At 44.5% G+C, this 13,235-nt stretch overlaps 1 protein-coding gene across 1 annotated transcript in view; it reads left to right on the plus strand.

The window, feature by feature from the left end:
- EXT2 (exostosin glycosyltransferase 2) overlaps positions 1-3,361 on the plus strand; it is a 71,435-nt gene extending 68,074 nt beyond the window's left edge. Inside the window, exon 14 of the mRNA XM_041399632.1 lies at positions 608-3,361. Coding sequence (XP_041255566.1) covers positions 608-746 — 139 coding nt within the window. The 3' untranslated portion in view covers positions 747-3,361. The remainder of the gene's footprint in view (positions 1-607) is intronic.
- The last annotated feature ends 9,874 nt before the right edge of the window (positions 3,362-13,235 follow it).

Genomic DNA, 13,235 nt, shown 5'->3' on the forward strand with positions numbered 1-13,235 from the left:
TATGTCTTTATTTAGACAAGGAAAATAAACTAGTTAGTTTGTTTCATTTTATAGTTTTAATTCAGCTTCACCTTTAAGTTACATTAGAATCAGCTTTGCCTATTCTCTGAGGCGTGTTTATTTTTTTGTGGGAAAAGATAGAGCTTCTGAAGAAGCCTGAAGAAAGACAGACTTTTTTTTTTTTAGAACTCTGTTTTCACAAAGCCTTGGTTTTTGCAAAACCTTCGTTATAAACGAAACTGACCCAACAGTGGCCCTTTAAGAGACATGTTGGCAGTTAATCTGTTCTGGTTTACAGCATGTACATTGCTTTAAGAATGACTGGAATTCTAGGGGGAGGGAGAAGGGAAGCTTTGACCTCCATGTGCACATGTGCTGCTGCCAGCATCCCCTTGCTCGTCTCTGTGATTAAACGGATAAATCAAAGAACACCAGCTTCTTTTCTGTTCTCTCTGCAGTGAGGCTCTCTTTTTATTTATTACTAGCCAGCATGGCTGAAATACTTCCAAGTGCAAGAGGGAAGGTTTCTACCAGTTATTTTGGTGTGGGAGTTGGTAGCCAGCCCAGTTGTTGGAGTTCTTAATTACACTGCTTTCCTTTTCCCCAGATCTGAATGCATCAATAAGTTTGCCTCTGTCTTTGGGACCATGCCTCTCAAAGTGGTGGAGCATCGTGCTGACCCCGTCCTGTACAAAGATGACTTTCCTGAGAAACTGAAGAGCTTTCCCAATATCGGCAGCTTGTAAAGAGTGAGACAAACCTCCGTGAGGAGAACAACAGCTGAAAAGGTGCTATGAGGACTATAAGGCCCTGAAGACAAAACTTGCTAGAGAGTGGGTTGCATCTGAGGGAGATGGGAATTCATGTTGTTGTCTTCCTTTTGCATTGCACAAAGTTGTAATTGAAATCTGAACTGCTCCTCTGTTTCTCAGAGAAAGTTGAATCTATTTGCGGGTTCTCCAAAAAATGTCAAACACACGCTTTTGTCCAGAGGAGGGTTTGCACCTGGAAGAATAAAACAGAATCTTGCCCTCTGTGGCCTGACTGGCATGACTGACCTCTTCTATCAAATGTGCTGCAGGCTCTCTGGTTAGTGAGCATCCATCCCTTCAAACAACTCTCTGCCATGTAGAGCTGTTCTCTTTTGGGAGGAGTTTATTTCCTGTGTGGCTGGTGGGCCTCTGTCTTTTGAGCTTTAACTGTTGTCTTAAGTAACTGTGTTACAAATATTTTCATCTCTAATATGAGACAAATGTTTATTTTTTTACAACATCACAAACAAAAATCTGTCTGTTTTCATCTAGTTTAAAGAGCAAAGCAAAATTTGTGTTACTTAAATTATTTTGATGGAGATAGAGACACAGCATCTCACAGGACACTGTCCTTCAAAGCAGAGACCTGCAGGACAGAACTGCAATTGCTGCACTTCCTGCGTAAATCTCAGGTTTTCTGCTGCCCTCATGCAAAAGACTGACTCTCTATCAGAACTAGTTGTATAATACAGAAAATTATTTGTCTTTAGTCTTCTTATATTTTTTATCTTCATTATAAAACCAGCAATCAGGTTACTCTTTTACATTGTAGCCATCCATAGGGATGAAGTGTGAAATAAGTTTTTCATGTCTGAATCCTCTTCAACAAGCAGTGTACTAATTTTTAAAATACCTATATCTGCAGAAATTCCCAGTTCCAGCTTCAATGTACAGGCACATGTATGTGTAAGACACTGTTAACGCACACTTACAAACTCCTGTAAGTTACTATTGTTGGAAAAACTATTGTGTCTTTGGTTGTAATTTAAGGAACCCATTGCCACAGGATGAAACATACAGCTTAGGAAGTCTTTTGGAGAAGATTTACATTTCTTGGGAGCATTTGAATTGTTTCTCCCTACTGAAATGAATCTGAATGAGAAAGAGAAATGCAACAAAATTAGAAATACAGTTGCCTGGACTGTTACTCTTGCCCTTCAGTATTAACGAGGGTCCTAAGTTGGGCTGAGAATGCAATCTCTTTTCTACTCCACTGATAAAATGCTTGTTACTAGATAAGTGTGATTTCACTGTCTTTTGAAACCTCTGTTGCTGCTGGTTACAGACACATCCTACTTGATGGGCTGTTTTTCTGTTACAGTGCAAGCAACCTTATTCCTCAGATTTGCCAAACCCCAAACAATAGGACAAGTGTTAGACATCATGGTTCACCCCCTCTCCTAAACTGGATACGCAGCAATGACAGAAACCAAATGAAAGTCAGGCTAGAAACAGGAAACATCTGCTCCTATTTGTCTCACCCCCACTAAGACTTATCTTATTGCCCAATGCAGTGGATGTGCTGTGAATAAAAATCATATTGGAACAATAGCTTTGAGGGGATGCTTCACTTCATAACCTCCCTGGGATGTGTCTGTAAACTGTATCATCTGATTCTCTGGGAGTGTTTAATTACTAGTAAGTGGTTTTTTGCTGCACTCTTTGTTTCATTCCTGAGTTGCTATGGAAGCTAAAAGGGTAGCTGTTGCAGTGACAACTGCTGTCTGCACAGTGGCTATCACAAGAGAGAGGAAGGTTTGTTACTCATTATATCTCCTTTGCAGCCTTTCAGGTTTATTGACATGAAGCTTCTTTTTGAATCTTCCTGTTGATTTATGTGCTGGTGCTTGAGCATCAGCATATTTCCCTGGAGAAGTTTGCTTTAAAAGGGTAGCTGTAACAGTGCAGTAGTCAGTTTTAGCTGTCCTTTTGGAGCTGATCTCAGCTTGGCAGGCCTAGCAGTTTAACTGAGTTATAACACCTTCCTTACAGAGTTGTGAAGCTGCTGTGATTTTTTGATTTTTTCTCAGTAAGCCAGTAAAGGTTCATTTTGCACAGTCATAAAAGACACTGAGGACTTGAAATACTTGGTTGAATATTTTTAGATGTAGACAGCCAAACCAGTCCTGCTAAACTGAGGTATTATCTTCAGTTAGTAAAAAGGTAACGTGTCCTCGTGTCTGCATCCAGGAGCATCTGAGTAGTTTCCCCTTGCACAAAATGTCCAGTGACCCCTAACTATTACGTTTATCCTTTGGCCTTTTACAGTTGCTTTTATAGGGCTAGCTCATTTACAACCCCATTTGTCTCTGTTTAGTGTCATGGGGAAAATTGGGCAATTGACCATAAAGAAAAATTGTAAAATTGCCTACTTACTTGCTCTCTGCATTTATTATTGTGATGCTCTTGATGCAAATTCTGTAAAGGTAAGATGTAATTGTATGTCTGATTTACAATTGGAGTTTTGTCAATCTTTAAATTAAGATAATTTTTAACTTTTCATTGTATATATGATATCCAAAAAAGCTTGATAATTGTATATTAAAAATTAAATCACATGAGTGTTTATTGTATTTCACTTCTGGAGTGGCGCAAGAAAACATGGATTAATTCAGAAGGAAGAATTTCAGTGACAAACTCTTTTACTACATAAATCTGTGTTAAACTTGAATATTCACAATGCACTTCAGGAAGACCTGTCAATATTTTGTCTTTCCCATAACTGATGGCTGTCTTGAAAACAGAAGTTTGGTCTGCATCCCAGTCACCTTTTGGGGAGAGTAGTTGTTACTCTAATTTTCTGCCAAGATTTGACAATTGCATTTATCTTGGAAAAATACGGAACTTTTCTCTTTTTTTTTTTTTTTTTTTTTTTTTTTTTTTTTTTTTGCAAAGAGATACAGCAGATGTTAAATAACTGTGCTTTTGAGAAGTGATCTTTGGCTGAGTCGCTGAGATTGTGGAATCCATTGTGGTGGCAGCTTTTTGTTTCCAGGAGCCATGTGGATCATGCTGCAAAAGGGCAGTGTGTGCATGGCACACCTTGCTGCTGTTACATAGCAAGGGGGAATGTGCTGCAGGGGCTGCTCTGCCAGTCGTGGGGAGTGCTAAGGATGCATTTTTAGCGTCACTAACTCTTCCTAAAATGCAAGAGTTTTTCCTTCCTCACACCTCCACCGTCTTTATTACAGGATATGAAGATTCAGGCCCTAATGTTCTGAATGACTCTGTCCTTCCATCTCTAGCTCCTGCTCTGCAACCTCCTACCATCCATCATGCTTCCGCTGGTGTGGTTCAAATATGCTTTACTCTAGCAACAAGTTTATCCCCCTTACTTATCCATTCAGGGCCTTTTAAACTCAAGGACCTTGGAGACACAGATGTAAAAATAATTGTGAGGTGGGATTTAAGTGATGCTCAGTACTTCTGATTAATTTTGCTTTTAGGCTGTATTGGTGAGCGTTAAGCATTCTAAAAAGATGCTACACTGGGACACATGAAAATAGATTTACAAGGGCAATTTTAATGTTAAAATATACCTCCAAGATTTGATATGAATGCCCTCCATAACGAATGTGTGATACGTTGGATACTTCTCACAGGTAGAGCAGCTTTTGATCAGGAAAGATCTCAGAATGGTTAATGGGTACTGCATAAATCTGTCCAGCCTCTTACATGGAAGCTGCTCTCACAACCAAAGCATGATACATGGAAGAAAAACTAAAATAGGTGGTGCTGATGAGAAAATGGGATCAGACAGTGAGTATGATTTTTTTTTTAATTTTTCTCTTTGAAGATTTGCATACTTAAATTTTACTATGACTGCTGCAAAACATGTTCTTTTGTAAACTAAAATGTAAATAATGTGTAGTTCTTGTCATTGGGGGTAGTCTTATCCATGTACTTGAATAATGAAAAAAAAAATTCTGCACACTTATGTTTGATTAAATCTGTGCTAGAAAATTAGCAATTTCCCAATTCCAGTTGGTCCAGTTGGTAACTTCAGTCTGATCCTAAAGAGCTGAGAAGAGCAGAGCAAATCCTGGCAAGTATTTCTCCTGTACTGCCTTTTCATTTCAATTTTTAGACTGAAAATAATAATTTCTGTCAAAACCTGCCAGAAAATACCAAACACAATACTCCATAGGATCTGCAAGTTATCCCATGAGCAGGTCACTTCAAACCTCTTGCTAACATTGGCATGTGACAGAGGTAGCATTTGCTTAGCAGAAAATTCAGGTAGAACACGTTTGTTTTACTGTTGAGTCATAGGTCCTTAAGTTGTATCTCATGCTGTTGGGAGTGCCTGTAGGACAATGTAAGTTCTTTTTATGATGCTTGCCACTGCTGTATCTAAGTGCAAGAAATTGAGCTTCATGGTCCTCCTGCATGGGTAAGATCAGCCTCTTCCTTGTAGCTGCAGATGAGGAAACACAGGGAGGCAGTCAGATTCCCTTTGGAGATGTGTGGGTAGAAACGGGATTGAACACCAGTATCCCAAGCCTGGGATTTAGCAGAACAGCTACACTTTTGTCTGAATTTTTGTTTGTTTGGAGTTCTGGGTTCCTCACTACCAAGGCAGAGGACTGTTAGCCTTGACTTTTAAGAATCAGCAGGCTTCAGCGGGCCCTGGCTTGAAGCCACTTAGAGACATTCCTGGTGCACTCTGTGTAATTTCAGCCTGATGGAAATGGCTGTAATGCAGTCCCACCTCTGCTGATCTTCAGGATTCCCCTGTCTGCAGCTTCTTGTGGTTGCTTTGAAAGTGAGTTATGTTTCCCATTAAAGGATAACAGGGACAATTGAGGCAATTACGTGGACTGGCTTGGAGCTACGAAGGGAGTTTTCCGACTGAAAACAGTGCTGCTCAAAGGTTCTTCCTGCAAGGTTGCCTGTTTGCTGTCTCCATTTGTCTGGAAAAGGATCCTGTAATTGTCCTTCAAATTTCCTTTAGTCATGCTAAATGCCTGTTTACTTGCATAAACAGGAAGTGCTCCCACTCCAGACAAGCATACCAACTCCGTAGTGACCATGGACAGAGATCAGTGCAACTTGGTTATGATTTTATTAGGTCTATAAACTTGTGTCAGTGCTCCGTACCAGACCCTGTGCAGGGGGGATGTTGTGACTAAGAAAATACCAGCATAATCATTAAGTCATATCTATTAGATTTTTAACCTAAATTTCAGTTGAGGGGGGCTGGACAAAGGTCAAAGCTGGACCATTTGACCAGTGAAGGCATGAAGAACTTGGGATATGCAGACCCACATGAGGTTTTCCATGTGTCAGTATGAAGTGTGGTTTCTGTTGCATCCTGTGCTTTTAAGGATGAAGCTTATCTATTTTAGCCCCTCCCCACCATTCTGTGCAGTGATGGGAACCCATAAAACTAAAAAGCTTGGGACTGACTTAACAAAGTGCCACTTACAGATATCCAGGTGCCCAGTGTGAATACCTCGTGCTCATCCAGGAGATAAGCCCATAATGCCTTGGAAAGATACCTGAGCTTTTCAAGCCACTGGCTGTGCTCCCTCCCATGTGCCCATGTGTATAAGTGCCATACACTCAAGAAAACCATTGTTTCTCACCTGCTTGGCTGGCTGTTTGTAAACTTACAGGTCCTTCTTTTATGAAACTTTTCTTTGAAGGTGAGGGACAGGTCTCAGCTGGGTGCTGGCCACAGTTAGTGCCGGGTGCCTTCAGTTGCAGACTGATGGGAACAATAACTGCTTTGCCACACTTCATACAAACAGGGAGGGGAAAAGGTTTTAAGGAGAAAGGACCGTAAAATGAGATCCAGGAATTCAGTAAGGCTACAGCAAAAAGGAGCAGATTGCTAACTCAGAGCATCTGTCTTTGCCCTGTGAGTAAGTTACGAACTGCAAAGCAAGAGAAAGTGGAAGATCCTTTCACAAATAATAAACACTTGTTTGTCTCAGATTAAATGCAACACCTTTACATGTGGGCTCCAGCTGGCCATAAGTAGATGCACCTTGCATGGCTGTTACCTTCCTTGCCAATGAGAAGATTATTGAACATCCATCTGCTTAAAGGTTAATAACCTGCTTTTTAAAAGAGGAAGAAAAAAAGGCAAATCTGTTTAGTTTACAGGAATAAAAAAATTGGTTTTCATTTAAACTGCCCGAACTTTGCCCTGCCTCAAAGTCATATTCTCCAGCAGAGAAGGAACGCGTTAGCATAGGAGTTGTAGCCACGTCTTCCAGAGAGAAATTTTTCCATGTGTTTTAAATAACTCCTGTTATTTAAAAATACACCACTAAGAAGGTGTTAGCTTCAAGAACAAAATGCCAATTTCTAATCTGGGTTCTGCCACTATCTAGTTTAGAGAGAAACTCTTTCGTTCTTTGGCATCATTTAGGCCAGGAGCAATTTCTGATGTAAACCCATACAAGCAGGATGTTACTGAAACTGGCTTTAGGCTCTCAACACTCTGAACTCTGCCAACATCTGGAGAATCTGGCTTTGAGTGCTTGGGGAGGGAAGGAATTTTTCTCCTACAAGTGAGAGGAATGGATAAGCTTGCAACAGCACCTGCATTATCCATTTCTTTGTGAGATAGAAAACAGCCATGCACCATCTGAAGCAAGCTGATGCTCCCAGACAACTGATGGAAAGGCCGGAGGGGCTCTGTGGGTCTTGGTGGGTTGCTGGCAGCTGCAGGACACCATCTCAGCTTTGCCTGAACAAGAAAGGTCCTTTCCAGTCCACCCAGCATCTGGGTACAGGGACTTGAGCTCTTACTGGTCCCAGTGCTGGTGGGTCTGTGCAGTCTGAAGGAAACAGTTTTGCAGATGAGTTTATTGATGGAGTGCAAGCAACAGAAAGGGCCCTCACAGAAGGCAGATTTTCCTGCAGAGGGACAAGAGCTGTGCCCTGTGAACTGGTGGGGCCCAGAAAAACCCTTCCCTTTGCGTGGGGACAGGTGAAACCCAGAGGGCTCAGTCTGCCCCAGAGCCCACTGAGCAGCTTGTGGCTGCAGGCAGGCACCTCTGGGAAACCCTGCAGACCCACAGAGGAGAAGAGGGTGTGTGAGGCTTGGATGCCTCTGCTAAGGTGGAGCTGGGAGGGGAGAGAGTGTGATGGCCTGTGGGAATATGGGAAATGCTGCCAGCCCCAGGTGTCTTCTTCTGGGGCTTCAAGAGACCTTGTGCTCGGTGCCCCGAGCATGACTGTGCTGTGTAAAAGGGGTGGTGCCACAGCATGGGAAGCTGAGGGTCCCCAGTTCTGTGGCCTCTTGTTGCCAAGTCAGCTTCTCCCTGTGTCAGCTGCGATTATCGGCTGCCTCAGTAAGGACCGCTTGAGAAGGGCTGGGAGGCCTCCAGGAGCCCTGCGAGGCTGAAGCTCTGCTGAAGCAGCAACTGCAGAGCAGTAAGCCGAGGAGGCCATGGTGCTCTGCAGCCAGGGTGCCGTCTGTGCCGGCCGGTGCGGTGGGGAAGCGCTGCCGCGGCCGCGGGGCCTGTTGGGCTGGGCCGGCTGGGCCGCAGGGCGCTGCCGTGCCCGCCCGCTGGCTCGCACCCAGCTCTTTGTGCCGGACAGGCAGCAGCCCGTGAGCTGCCACCTGTTGTTAATCTACCCCCGGCTAATCCATTCTGGACTGCGTCAGCAGTTCAAAAGGGCACTGTTAGTATTTTTTGCCAGCTTCAATTAACGTGAGATTTTGGAGGCCCCTCTGATCACATTTCATCTGTCATGAGTCAGGAACAAACCAGCCGGATTGCAGTTGAGAGGAGAGAAGAGAAGGAGTTTATTGCAAACCAAAACAACAACAGCGTTTGTGCCCCCTTGGCCTGGATGGCTGGGAAGCAGGGACCTTCCCACTCCTTTGAAAACCTGGAAAAATAAAAATTGGTGACTGGAAATCCCAGCCCTTCACCTCCAAAAAAAAAAAAAAAAAAAAAAAAAAAAAAAAAAAAAAAAAAGCTGCAAGTGCAATAACTTACTTCAAAAAGAGTTAAAAAGAGTCAAGCTGCAAGACTGTTTGTTCTTTTTTAATATTCCACTGTAATGAACTGGTAATACATGGTTGCATAGGCAATAACATTGCATGGCACAAACCTCATGTGGCAACATTTTAAATGATTTTTTTATTCTTTTTTTTCCTGAACATTTTTAAAACTTTTTAAATTTTTTTATATGTTCTACCCCAGGCCGTTAAGCTAAAGAGATGAAAAAAAAAAAAAGGTAGCATTTATACAAGGTTACAATATTTTACGACAAAAAAACCAATAATATTGATTGAGGTTTGTTTTCTTTCTTTCTCCCAGTCTCTCTTTCAAGCACTGCACACCTAAACTGATATATTATTATACATTGAAAACTGTCCTTCAAAATCAGTAGTATAAAAGTCCTAGCTCTACCTACCTACCTAGCTATGTGGGGGGAGTGGAGAACCATGTTACCAGCAAAGAGTTAAGGGGTGCTCCCTTGCCTCCTCCCGGCTCCCTTTGGGAACCTGCAAAGGGCTGAATGACTTTCCATCCGATTCCACCCCCTTCCCATTCGGGTTTAATTGCTCCCTCGGTCTGTTTGCTTTTTGCTGTGTCAGTCAGAGCAGCAAAATAAACACAGGGCTCTGCCTCTGCTTGATTATTTTTCAATCCTTTTCCAATAAACTACCTTTTTGCCTTAGTTTGTTTGGAAAGTGTTTTACAATGTGCTGCCCGGTCTGAGTGTACTCTGGGAATCAGGGGAACACGCCTCCCCATCCCAAAACACTTCCACTGCTGGGGGAAACCAGCAGGCAGCCCTGCTGGGCAGCACACAGGGCACTCCTGGACCAGGCTGTGATGTGTCCCCTCGGTGATGGGGCAGGTGAAGCCATGTGTGCTGCAGCTCTGTGACCCCATGTGTGACACATTGTCACTGTGTGTGGCCTTTCCCTAACACCCTGCCCATGCCATTGGCTCAGGCCAGGCGTGGTCCAGCAAGGATGTGTCTCCTGGCAGGGATGTGCATTCTGGCAGGGATGGACGCTCGCTCACACCCTGCCACGGGCTTTAGAGGAAAGAGAGGGTGGTTCTCTTTTTATTTTGCTGTCTTGGTCTTCCTCCCTGTAGGCTCTACCCAGGTAGGTGCTGGGGCAGTGGGACCTGAACTGGGTAGCATATTCTGGAGGGGGCAACTGGAGCCTGGCTGGAGAGCCTGATGGGAGTGCAGGTGGGTGGCACTGCTGGCAGTAGGTGACGTGCCAGGGGGCTGACCTGGCCCTTCTCCACGAGCTTGTTGAGGCACAGCAGCCCTAAGAGTCTGGAACCCGCAGGGCCCAGCAAGCCCAAGCCTAGTTCCCCGCTGGTTTCAATTGCTACCAAAGCACTAACTACTGCTTGTAGGCAAGAAGTGCTTTTGAGTGCTTGGCAGCGAGTGGTACCCAACCACTTTTAAGACAGTGCCAGGAACCCGTGCTGCTCTTGCTATTTGCATCCTCCTGGTCTCAAAGCTTTGGGACATCTCTGGGGTTCCCAGCCATGGGCAACATAAGGCAGCCACCTTGGAAGATACCTGCTGCATAGCCAGGACCAGGAGTGCTTGGGAGAAATGTTTTTCTCCTCCCTCCATGAGGCTGGAGGGAGCATCTGGGTGAGCCCAGTTAGCTGGGCTGCACCCACAGAGGATGTCACCATGGGCATGGCAGGTGTTGGAGTGGCTGATGCTTGTGAGACATTGTGGTGGTGGATGGGGACAAAGCTTGCAGCTTTGAAGGCAAGTCCAAGCAGGGAATTGTGATTCAATGTATAGACAGGAGTAAAATACTAAATAAGAAATAAATAGAGAAGAAAGTCATAAATAGAATTGAAAAGTATTAAAATAACAACAACAATAATAATTAAAAAAGGTATCATCGTGGTAACGTGAGATTGCAAGAGCAGCACTGACCCTGTGACCTTTAAGAAATGCAGTAGCTGTAGGCTGGCTAGGTTAAGATACACACATATATATATACATATATATAAGTATATATATATATATTTATACAGTTTTTCATGTTAATTTAACAGCTAGTTTTTAAAACCCTTTTAAATTAATTATTAAAATGTGTTTTAAGTACAGATGCATGTAGCTTAAAAACTACCAGAACAACTGCTTTTGAAGGTTTGGGAGGGCCCCCCTTCCAGCGTTACCCAGAAGTTTGGGTGCAAGGGACTGTGCCGGAATGGCAGCAGCACTCGGAGAGGTGAGGCAGAGCCTGATGAGCAGTGGGGCTGCCTGCAGCTAGAGGTGGGAAGGGAGCCCTGCACAAGGGTGTCCAGGGAACAATTCCCCTTGCTGCGTGGTGTTTTCAGGCAGGCTGAGGGCTGGGCACACGCAGTGGTGTTTAAATTATACTGAGTCCAACATGTGCTTTCCACATGAATTTTAAGGTGAGAGAAAGTGGGGGCCAAGTTTCTCTAAATGCCAAGTCTGCTGCCAGGAGACTCTTCTCTCTCTCTCTAACAAGACAGGGATACAGCACTTAATCCTCTGGGCTGTTAAACAGCTTAAATGAAATACTGGCCCCATGGAAGTCTGTGAGGAAAAGCTACCTTTTAACTTCAGTAGGGAATGCAGCTAAGCTCTTGAATAGATACAGCCCTCCACTGGAGCTGCCTTCAGGCTTGCAGGCTAAGTGAGACCTGTCCCCATATGGCTGCCTGCTCCACTGCCCTCTCCTTAGCTCTGCTTGTTGCTAATTTGCCTTGTCAGCAATGGTACCGGCCTGCTCAGGCAGCAGCCCTCCACTGATTGCCTGCTGACACTGGGAAGCATCAAGATCCCCAGTGTACCTGGGAAAAAGCTCTCAACACTGTGCTCAGCTGCCTGCACAAACCTGGACAAACTGCCTCCTGCCACCAGTCCCTGGGTAGCTGGGAAGCTCAGTGGCTTCTGGGGTACCCAGTGGGGATGTATACCTCCAACTGATCAGCATGATCATGCCTGGTTCAGTGATCAGCATCACTTTCAGCATCTAAGCCACCGTGCCTGAGGTCTCAGCTGAATGTTTACGCTGGGATGTAAATCCTGGCTGCTTGTGATGGGAGAGGACCTGGTTATGTAGATGATGTGGTGAAATGCATGCTGGCTCCCTGTGCATAGCAGGGAATGCATCTCTTAGCATTTCTGAGGAGAGAAAAGAAACAGTACTACTGGTGTTTTCTTGCCCCAGTAAATATATTACTTTTGAACTAGTAATAGTGTATCATTAAGGCAGTGTATTGACAGTCTAGGCACTATGGAAATTCTTGTATGGCTCATTAACCTGAAGCTGGTTTGGTTGTAGCTTATTTGGAACTTTTTCCAGGACCACTAGATATTCCTGGACCTTAAACCACAAGGTCCCCTAACACTGAGCATGAGGAAAGAGGGCAGAGTGACAAACCAATTTTTCTGGGAGTTGTATCCTATAATTCCCTTGCAAATCTCGGAGATGGCTACCCCAGCTCAAGCCCAGCTTGCAGTGCCACACTGTGTGTGCTCAGCTGACTTTCAGCTTCTCCTTGGTGATATTTCAGTGGGGTAAAAGGATGTTCCAAAATTATTCCATGTACTATGATCACTGAAAAACTTGTAAAATGTTTAGCCTTGCAAAGGAGATCTTAACAGCTCTGTGCAGGTAAGAGCACTGGGACGGAAAAGCAGAGAGGCATGTTGGTTCACACAAACCAGAGAAGTTCTGGTCTCTTCTACTTCCTCTGCAAAGTGAAGAGGATCTGAGGTGGCTGGAGATGGGGCAGTATCACCTTGTTCTCCCCTGAGCCCCTTCCCAGCCTGTTCCCTTTGCCGTCCCTGGTGCAGAGATGCGTGCAGCCATTGTGTGCAACAGGGCACTTGGGGTGGAGGGCTGAGGGAGAGCCGGTCATTGCACATGTCTGACGCCAGGATGAGGTGTATGAGGAATTTGGTGGCCTTGTGCTACTGTGGCAGTGTGCTAGTGCTTGAGCTCTTTCTTAGAGCAGTCTTTTTGGGGACTTGCAGATTTACATAGCAGTTGTGCTTCCCTGCCAGAGCTACTGTCTCTAAACTGAAGTTAATAATTCCCGACCGAGTGAGACAGAGGAAATCTTTTCCTGTACCACCATGCTTGTGAACCTCAACATAGACCACGACTAGGGAAAGCAAAGCCCAGGCACTCCCTGGGGCATTGAGCCATGCTGGAAAACTTTTGTTTGCTGGGGTGTGTCTCCATCTGGGTCACCAGAGGGCTGGCAAAGACTCTCAGTGTGATAACACCATGCCATGGTGGGTAAGGGAGCATCCCCTTCACAGGACTCTACAAGTCTGCTTCCTCTCAGAGTACAAGATGGAGTGGGAGCAGGGTAGAAGGAGGTGGGCTAATGTTGCCTTTTTTCTAGCTTTGGTTATCTTCCCAGCTCTGTTTCCCACTCAGCTGTGGGAAGTCATAGCTCACGCTGAAATGATGTTGGCAGT

The sequence above is a fragment of the Onychostruthus taczanowskii genome, unplaced genomic scaffold (genome assembly GCF_017590055.1).
Source record: "Onychostruthus taczanowskii isolate IOZ18803 unplaced genomic scaffold, ASM1759005v1 scaffold1, whole genome shotgun sequence".
In the NCBI taxonomy this organism is placed as follows: domain Eukaryota; kingdom Metazoa; phylum Chordata; class Aves; order Passeriformes; family Passeridae; genus Onychostruthus; species Onychostruthus taczanowskii.